Source organism: Lathamus discolor, chromosome 21 (assembly GCF_037157495.1).
Source record: "Lathamus discolor isolate bLatDis1 chromosome 21, bLatDis1.hap1, whole genome shotgun sequence".
NCBI lineage: Eukaryota > Metazoa > Chordata > Aves > Psittaciformes > Psittacidae > Lathamus > Lathamus discolor.
In genome coordinates, this window is record NC_088904.1 from 1,667,038 (window position 1) to 1,677,159 (window position 10,122).

General features: G+C 52.4%; 1 protein-coding gene across 1 annotated transcript; it reads right to left on the bottom strand.

Moving 5' to 3' along the window:
• Positions 1 to 5,359: 5,359 nt before the first annotated feature.
• LOC136024457 (4-galactosyl-N-acetylglucosaminide 3-alpha-L-fucosyltransferase FUT6-like) lies at positions 5,360 to 6,457 on the bottom strand. The gene has a single exon (XM_065699797.1). The coding sequence runs from the start codon at positions 6,440 to 6,442 to the stop codon at positions 5,360 to 5,362; it is 1,083 nt and encodes a 360-aa protein (XP_065555869.1). The 5' UTR covers positions 6,443 to 6,457.
• Between the last annotated feature and the right edge of the window lie 3,665 nt (positions 6,458 to 10,122).

Below are 10,122 nucleotides of genomic sequence, written 5' to 3' on the forward strand. Positions count from 1 at the left end.
GTGCATTTACCCCTTTTAATGTGTGCTACCCCCCAGTTAACTGTTACCTCCAGTTAACACACATGACCCCCCCCATTTGACCCCACTGAACACAATTACCCCAAATTAGCACCTATTAGGATTATGTCATTATAACTTAAGGCACATTACCCTCATTTAAGGCACATTATGACATTTAACATGCAGAGCATCAGTGTCCCTGCCAGGGAAATGCCTGTCCTTTAAAATCACTACCTTCCCACCCCAGTCTGTCCAGAAAAAAGATGATTTTTAGTTCTTTTTTCACTGAAAAAAAGGCTGAAACTCCCTAAAGCCCACGGTGAGGGTGGGCACAAACTCCTGTGCTTGTAGCTAAACCGCTTTGAGCCCACAAAGGTTCCTGGGGGGGTGGGGGGGGGGAATGGAAAGAAAGGTCTGTTTCTATTCCCCTCTCCTGCCCACCCGGAGGCCTGACCGCCCCCGTGGCCGAGTGAAACCTTCACGCTCGAAGCTCCGCTTTGTAAATAGTTTATGAAGCATCTTTTGAGACCCATAAATCTCCGCAGGCGCGCGCGCATGCGTCCGGGCGCGCTCCGGAGAGCGCTGCGATCCTGCCGCCAGCCTGTCCCAGAAAACAAGAAGGGAAAGAAAGAGCACAGAGGGAAGCTTTAATGCTCGGAAAATCTGACTCCTCCAAGAGCAAGGGGAAAAAAAGAAAGGCAGAAAGGAAACGACAGCGTGAAGCTGGGCTGGGCTGGGGTGGATTTTGGGTGCAATTTCTTGGAGATGAGGTGCGTGTTGTTGGTTTTCATAGCGTAAACGGGAGATTTTCTGGTTCTTGCTTTAAAGCCCCAGCGTTACAAATCCCGGCTCTCCAATGACGTCCTGTCTTCGTGTGTTTGGGTTTTAAATGGAAAAAGTAACAAGTAGGAAATAGGATGCGGAGAGCGCCCAACCTCAGCGCTCCGGTTGCGCTGCTTCGCATTTGCCTCCCAGTAAAAACAGGGGGGAAATAAACCCAGCCTGGCTTCAAAGAGGAAAACATGAAATAAAAGGGAAGACAAAAGTGTGGGGTTTGCAAGTCTTAAAAAGAACCAAACCCAGCCCCATGTAGATGATGGTTTGGAACTGGATGATCTTCAGGTCCTTTCCAACCCTCACTGCTCTACCATTCTACGATTTCTCTCTTTATATCACGACCAAATAACAGTCGTTGGTTCAGCTGCTGTGCGGTTTTGCCTTGAGGGAAGGCAGGAGCTCGCTGATAGATCCATGTTCCCTCTCCCTGCCTCCCTGGACAAAACTAGGAGCAGGTTTCCACAGCACGGGGGGTATCTGCCTGCGGGCTCAGGGATGCTGGAAATCATGGAGTTTACAGGGCTGGTTCAGGCACCTGCACACATCCAGAAGGACAAACGCGGGGATGGATGGTGGCACTCTGAAGCTTGCAAGGCTCCAGATGCTGTTTTCAGGGTTTTGGTGTACCCGAGCATTGTCTCCTCCCTTCCCAAACTGCAAAGTTCTGCTGAGCCGGGCTTGGTGAGGATTTGTGTCTCCCAAGCTCTGCCTCTCCTCTTGGCTTCCCTCTGGTCTCTCTGCAGAGCTGAAGTCCGACTCTGCTCCAAACCCTCCATTTTCAAGTTCTTATCACACTGCTTTCCCATGAGGAGCAGCCTTTTTCTCACCTCTTGGGGAAATGCCCCTTCATCTGATCATCATCTCATCAAGATCTCCCCTTCTCTGCTTTTTGGACCCAAAAGCATGAGCTGGGAACACTTCAGCCTGCCTCCTACCACCTTTAGGGGAAAAGAGGAGAGATTTGGGGTCAAACGGGGAGTTTCCATGTCTTCACTGCAAGGCACTGAAGAAACTCCTTGTGCTGGTACCTCCAACCGGGTGAGCAGGGGAAAGCCCACTTCATCAAGGAGGCAGCAAGCCCCAAAAGCCGGATTGTGACTTCCCAGCACAGTCTCCCAGCCCCGGGCCCCCGTGGCGCAGCCATCCAGATGTTTCCCTTGAGCAAGTCCCCCCCCCCTTACAGAGTTTCCCAAGTGTGGTGTCAGCTTTCCCATCTCCTAACGAAATCAGCCTGCGTGCGGCTCCACGTCACCCTCAGCCCTTCCCCAGGACACGGCTGCACCGAGGGGAAGCTTGAATGTGAGATTCACAGGCTCCGGTTTTGGACCTGTGAGCACTGGACAAAGCCACAACTGGGCTGCAAAAGGAGCCATCGATCTGTGTTTCTACTCTCCTTGCAACTTCCTGCAGGCACGGGGAGTTGGAACTAAATGACGTTAAGGTCCTTTCTAAGCCAAACCATTCTATGATCCCATGACTTTTGTCCTGCCAACCCCATGTCCCCTCCTCAAGGACCACGGCTGAAGCCTTTCCGGGTGCAAGCTCCCAACACCCCAGCCCTGAATGCTTCAGCGGAACTAAACCTCATCCTTCGGTCGCCCTTTCGAAGGTTGCAGAACGATTTGGGGGGTGAGGATAAGGTCAATATTCATAAATCTGCCCCCTCAAAGGCTGGCTGGCCTCAGGGTCCCTGCTTCTCCCCCAGGTCCTCAAACAGCTCTTGGATCCCAGAGAGGGATGAGGCTGATGAACCTGTCTGGCCTTCACCTGACAAAATAGCCCAAAGTGCAAAAGGAGAGTCAGCAACCGTGGTGCTGCCACTCCCCAGTAGAGAGTCCAAACCCCTATGGGATTAATCTCTTTAACAGGTGTTACATTAACCCAGGTTAGAAGCAAAAGGAATGGGGTTTGGGAGGGTGGCAAGGGAAAACTGGGGATTTCTTGCAGCTGTTTCACCGAGCGGGTGCTCCCAAAGTGCTCCCAAAGGGCCGCGGCAGCAGCAGGAGGCGTTAGCAAGGATGGGTAAATTCTGTTTGATTATCCCTGTAGTTGGCAAAGGGATTTTCCACAAGGGTAAATAGCCCAAGCTGGGGAGAACTGGCCCTCTCAGCCATGCAAGATGTCTACAAAACGCATGTGTCAAGCCCGATCCCTGTGGTTGCCCATGCTAAAGAGCCCAGGTCTCTTTCAGGTGATCTCCTGCTATTCAACACCTCCTCCATCTGCGTCCCAGCACACGGGCACCTTGGGGCTGGCCACTGCTCTCAGGTGTGTGCCACCAGCCGTGGCAATTGTTCTGCTTTGCAGAAGTACTCGTTCTGCTTGAGAGCAAACCCTCCCTAGCCAAGGGCTTCCCGTCACCGTTTCCACCGGGGAGCGTTTCAAGCTTGGAAATCATTTCTTTCCACTGAAAACCTGCCCCGAGCTCCCATCTGGCTCCCCCCCACCCTCTGCACGTGGGTTACATCAGGTTTCAGGTTGGCCTCAGCAGAAGATTTCCAGATTTAATTGGGTTTTGTGCTCCCCCGACAAGCCCCCAGCATTTGCTTTGAGCTCAATCCCTTCCCTTCCCTACTCCAGCACAACGGCGCAAAACCATTGGCGTTTCCTCGTTCCCAGTGTGTGCTGTCACCAAAGTGCGGCATTCCCAGAAAATGCCACCAGGGCCAGTTCTGATGGGGTCCATCTCCATGGTGAGGCCTCTGAGCCTGGGCTGCTTGGGCAGGCTTCAGCCATGCTTCGTGGCTCCCTTGCGTATGCTTTGGAGATGCTTCTTTTCCCCCCAGTTTTTGCAGCTCGGGGATGTCCTGGACCAGTGGATAACATTTATCCCTTGTCCACATCCATATCAGCTCAATCAGCAGTGTTAAAGCCCTAAATTTCTCTACCTGGTCGGAACTGAGCTGGCTCTAAAGATGGGAAGAACACCGGGGTCAATTGATGAGATGCCAGGAGCTACACACTAAAGGGGAAGAGGTGCGTGCCTGCAGGCGGGCAAGGCAGGGGCAAGTACTGGCAATAAAAATCAATGCCTCACAAATCCATCGCTCTTCCTTGAAGCAGCAGCAAGCACATGGCTAAGGAAGATGTGGCATCTTTCTACCTGAGTTTCCAAAGGGATTTGCTCAGGGCCAGGAAGGGCTCTTCAAGAACAGCCTCAGGAAGGTCCCATCTAGACAGGTCTTGCTGGGAGCACAGGGACATGATGGGAGGGATAAAGGTTGGGATTTCAGTGCAGGATTTGTTGGTAGGCTTGTGCCGATCGATGCATCCAAACGATCTGCAAAAACAGAGGTGGCAAAGGCTGCTAATGAAAATAAGGGGCTCACAGCGCTAAAGACAAGGTCTTGCTGATGGCCCTTCTCCCCCCAAGTGACGGCAGGAGGAAACGCACAGGGAATTTGTTGGAAATGTGTGCTCAGTGCTGCTGATGGAGAAAACAATCACATCTCTGTGAGCACTGCTGGGCTCCGAGCTGAGTTTCCTCATGGAAACACCCTGGGGTCAGGACAGACCTTTGAAAAGCTCAGCTCAGGGCTCAGTAGCAGGCAGGAAAACAAAGTGCACATCCAGAGGTATGGGCAGGGAGCCTGGAAGGGCGCAGCCGTGTCCGCTGCCTCCATGCAATGGGGCTCCTCAACCTGAAAAGGAACCATTTTCCAGAGATAGGACCTGAACAGCAGCAGGAAGCTCAATAAAGGCCAATTATTCCCTGGTTTTCAAACGCGTGGCCTGGAGGCATCAGCCGCTGCCGGGAGTTGTGATGGTGCAGAGGAGGAGATGGTTCATCACGTGCTGGTCCTGAGCGTCTCTTTGCCACAGGCACTAAGGCTCAAGGTTCTTTCAGAGGCACCCTTGTCACCTCACACCTTTCCGGCACCAGTCTGCTGTTACCAGACCCCTCCTTAACCCTGCGCTGGTTGTAACCTGTCCAAAAACAGCCTTGTAAAAGAACCGGAGTTGTTTTCTGTCCCTTTAGCACCCTGATGCAGCACCCCAAAGGCAGCCAGGGAGAGCCCGAGGCAGAGCAAGGGCAGGACTGGGGCTGTGGGGCTCGGGGAGAGGAACGTGGCCAGCTCCTCCTGCAGCAGCTGGCAGCGTCGTGGTGTGGCCACCCCTTTGAGCTGCACGTTTGCACAGTACAAAGTCCTCAAAACCTGTTGGTGATAGGTACTGCTACCTCCCTTCCCCTCCTCGGTCACTTGCGTTGGCTCTCCAGCCTGTGAAGCTGATGAGAACTGTTTGCTTACAGTCTCTATAGGTGAACTTCTCCAAAGACCAAGCCGCAGTCAGTGCAACAATTTGTTCAGGTAACTAATAAATGAGCAAAAATCAAGTGTACTACTCTACCTGACAGCCTATTCTCCAGTAAGACAAAGACACACAAACACCTGCTTGCTTCCTTGTCCTTGCTCGCTTCAAACCTCTTCTTGTCCTTCTATTTCCACAAAAGTTCAACCATCTTTGAAAATGCCACCTGCCAGCAAGGACAAAAGGGTCGGAAGAGCTGAGCAAACAGCAGCTACACGAACCACTCAGACAGACTGGGCACAACGCGGTACCTGGCCTCTGTTGTCTGCAAGTAGTGACAAGCTCTGCAGATGTGCAGAGCCCAGGTAGCCCCCTCCACGGGGTTCAACCACTTGCGCCATTGGAAGTAGCGCTGGTACCTCTCAGCATCCCTGCTCAGCTCCTGCAGGTACTGCGCCAGGTCCGCGGCGCTGGCGAAGTCATCGACGTGGATGAAGGAGTCAGGGGGCAAGAAGCGCTCGTAGTTTTCTCGAGGAGGCCCCAGGACAACAGGGACGGTGCCGGAGGACAAGGCGTTCTTCCAGAGCTTCTCGGTGATGTAGTCTTCGTGCTGTGAGTTCTCAAAAGCCAGGTAGAAGTTGTACTGGGATATAGTGGGAAGGAGCTTCTCCTGGGGCAGGGGCAAATGATGGCATCCATAGACATCCACGGTGATGTGTTTCTTCAGCTCCTCGTAGTACTTTACCCGGTGGGAGTCAGCTCTCCAGTTGCTGACTACCCAGGCCACCAGCTTGGTCTTGAGTGTGATGTTGAAGGGCTGGGGTTGGTTAAGGAGCTGCAGCTCTCCATAAGGGGTGAAGATGTCCGAGTCCCTCCGGTAAGACATGGTCAGGTTGAAGAGGTTGTCCATGGCGTGTAAGTTGGGCGAGTGACTTGGGGACTCCAAGTTGAACCAGATCCAGCGCTGGGATGGGAGTCTGGGGAGCTGGAACAGCTCCTTCACGTCCCTGCACACATCCCTGTGGTGCATTATCACAGCGTCGGCCTCATAGAACCAGCTGTGGTTGATGGTGATGTGGCAGTTGGGGGTGCTGTAGAACATCGAGCAGTTTGCGAAGTCAAAGTGCTGCCCAAAGGGCCACTTCCAGAGCAGGATGGTCACCCTGCGTCCGCCCACCAGTGGGGTGCTGGCATTCCCCACATAGGTGATCTGTGCAGAGGGATTGTAGTGGTCTGGATTGGAAGCCCTCAGGTGATGAAGAGAAACCAAGAGACAGGATCCGAAGGCGAAACAGAAGAGCAGGAAGATGAGGAGTTTCCTGCAGGAGATCTTCTTCCCTTCCAGCAGCTCCATGAACGGACCTGCAAACACCACGGACAAGACCATGAGTGCGCCTGGTGCGGAGGCAGCTCTGGGCACGTGGCTCAGCAGGGCTGGAGGCACCGGGATAGGGGGAACGCCCGATGTCCATGGAGCTGCAGGCAGGGGCACCGTGCACGGGGCGCGCTGAGCCCGGGGCTGCCGCCATCGCTCCCCACCACGGCCTGGAGGGGCCGAGGCACCTCGAGGTGCGGAGCAGGGGAACCACGCACAGACCCCACCCACCACCCATGTGCTCGCTTGTGATTGGCCGCAGGAGCGGCCACGCCCCCGTCAGACATGGCTCCACCCACAGGGAGCCACCATCTTGGTTTGGCCACCATTTTAGGACAGGAGGGAGCTGCCTGCAAACACCACGCTGGTCTCTGATTGGCTGGCCCCCAGTTCTTAAAACCCTCATACCCACATGGGCTCAGGCTGTGATTGGCTGCCTGCTTCTTTTGGACTGAGAAGCCGCTCTGTGATTGGCTGCCTACCTCTTTTGGACTAGGAAATTCTCATGTATAAAAATGTATATAAATGTGTGTTTTATACTTCTATACAATATATAGAACATATGCTTCTATACGCTTCTATACAATAATAGAATATAAAAACATAGAATCATAGAACAGTTCGGGCTGGAAAGGACCTCAAGATCATCCAGTTCCAACCCCCCTGCCATGGGCAGGGACACCTCACACTAAACCATCCCACCCAAGGCTTCATCCAACCTGGCCTTGAACACTGCCAGGGATGGAGCACTCACAACCTCCCTGGGCAACCCATTCCAGTGCCTCAGCACCCTCACAGGAAAGAATTTCCTCCTTATATCCAATCTAAACTTCCCCTGTTTCAGTTTGAACCCGTTGCCCCTTGTCCTGTCACTGCAGTCCCTGATGAAGAGTCCCTCCCCAGCATCCCTATAGGCCCCCTTCAGGTACTGGAAGCTGCTCTGAGGTCCCCACGCAGCCTTCTCTTCTCCAGGCTGAACAGCCCCAACTTCCTCAGTGTAGAATATACAGGAGTATACATAAAGGAACATACAGAATCATACATAAAGGTGTGTACATTTTATGTATTTTTCATTTAAACATAGATGCTCTGGTTTAGATATTCTTCCATATGTGCATAGCTGTGTGTATATATATATATAGTTATAAATCTATAGAGATTAAAACCATACAGCCATAAACCCACAGATACAAACTGGCCACGGTGCTGTCCCCCACTTTGCCAGGCCTGTGGCAGGCAGAAACTTCAGGAGGGCAGAGGGGAGCAAAGGGGAGCTGGGCATTGGAGAAGTCAGAACGTGCCCAGGAGTGACAGACCCCTCCAAGGAATCCACCACGGGGCCCCCAGCACACATCCAGTTGCACGCCCCTGCCTCCCAGCCCAGCCCAGCAGGACAATGGGAGCACTGGGGCAGAATCTGGGCTTTGCGTGGGCTGTGGGGCACGGGCAACGCTGAGAACGTGGAGGACCGGAACAAAACGTCCGCCTCAGAACACGCGCAGGGCACACCAAGGAGAAGGCCCCAAGGGGATCCCCCAAAAGATGACACAAACCAGAAGAAGGGGCCAATAGACCCGTGGGGTTTGGTGTGCCACACAGGGATACCACAGATTCACAGCTATGTGTAAGCCATTCTGCTGTGCAGGCTGGTGCTGGACGTGTTTCCTTGTATTCTAGTCAATGACATCACTGAATGTTTCAACCCAGCTTACCTGTACCAGTTGTTTGTCACTAGCCTTGGTTGCTGCTGTGTGCTTTGCTCCCTGTAAAGAGCAGCCACAGCCTTCTCAGCACAGCAATCACCCATGTGAGCACCACCCCTCCAGCTGCCCCCAGGCTCTGTCCCAGCACCAACAACCAGGGCTTTTATCACCAACATCTCACTGGCTATTCCTCTAGACCAGCTAACAGTCATGGGCTTTCAGGTCTGCAACACCCCATCGCTTTCGCCCATCCACTTGCTGTGGTCTCTAAGAGCATGGGGCTGTTGTCTGTCCCAAAGCCCAGGTCTTGATGCTTTTGTAGTAATGAGGACTAATAGGGCAGTCTTGATTGCATGCCAACGTTGACTTGCGGTCAAGGAAACCCATGTAGCACCAGCCTGAACTCCACCGTGGTCTTACAGGTAGCTGTAAAGTTCCCCAAAACAGTAAGATTCCCAACAAAAACTGGTGGGTGCAGCACCAGTCACCATCTTGTCACCCCATCTCGTCACCAGTACCTATACTGGTGACAAATATGAGAAGAAAATAGAGGAAAGCAATGCCCCCCTCCAACCAGAGGTGAACACAGATGTGCACAGACCCTCTCCCTCTCTCTTGCAGCCCAGCCGGGTTCCTCCTCAAATAATGATCGATAAAACAAGGAATACTGCAGCTCACCTCCGTGCTTGGTCCTGGTGGGAAGGTGTGCTGTGATGGCGAGCCCTGAAGTGGATGATACAACCAGGAAAAGAAGGGCAGGACAGGCAGCAGAGGCACAGGTGAGGAGTTAGTGGTGTGTCCCTTTGTGGCTTGAGGTCTGTGTGCCAGTCACTGCTGCTAGAAACGTGTCAGCCGGTGATAAAGGCTGTAATAAAAGCACAACGGGATCCTCTGACCATTTAAGGAGTGGTCAAATAAAGCAGCACAGATATTTGTGTTAAAGTGTACCTTCCCACTGCAAACACCTCTATACATGCACCAGGCTGCTTTCTTTGTCAGTCTCAATTGCAGGATTTGCTTACGACACCCTTTCCTCTCTACCTTGTGTGGCAGGAGGACAGCTCCGGGGAGGATGGGCAAAGGTGGTATGGAGCAGAGGAATCAGGTCTGCAAACCCCCTGCTAGATAATGGGCTTCATGGCACATCCACCTCCATCCCCACGCCCGGCCACATCTCCTTGTCACCTTCCCAGCATCTCAAGCTAAAGCACATCTTGGGACTGGTGACTCCAGCGATCCCCATGAGCTTCGGAGTAGATGAGTGTTGGAGTCGCGGGAGACAAGCCTCATGCTCTCATGGTCAGCAAGCCTCGTTTATTTAGCAAGACACATCCACTTTTATAGCTTGCAGGGTTAGTTACATTGTCTGATAAGATACAGCAAAATCATTGGTCAGCCTGTGTCGACGCAGGGGTCTCCAGGTAACTGTGACCACTTCTTGTTTCAACATGTTTCAACATGTCCCAACTTGCCCAAGCAAGACCATTGTGCTATTCCAGCAAGACACCGTTGCTCTTATCTCAGCAAGATGCATATCCTGTTTCTTAAGTAAATCAGGGTAAACATTAACCACGAGATTGCTGTGCCCTGGGGGCCTACATTTCCACCAGCTGCATGGTATCATGCCCTTTGTTACTTAGCCATTCAGTTGTTAAGCTCTCTACACTTCCCCCGTTTTCTTTAACAGCAAGCATAGCCATTTTATGATTAAAAGCGTTCGATATCATTTTCTGTAAACACTGCATAATACACGGCAAAAGCAATACTGCTAATAATATTACAACCACCACCAAAACAATTTTTTCTATTAGGGTAACAAGCCAGGGAGATAGCCCGAAAGACGCCAGCCAGTTGGTAAAGGGATCACTTGTTTCTTGTAACTTTCGCATATTGTTTCTCAACTGTGCCAATTGTTTGTGAATGGAGTTAGAATGGTCCGAGAGATTCATGCAGCAC

Bases quoted from the DNA above. Each gene is read 5' to 3' on its own strand.
- LOC136024457 (XM_065699797.1), bottom strand. From the start codon at position 6,442: ATGGAGCTGCTGGAAGGGAAGAAGATCTCCTGCAGGAAACTCCTCATC.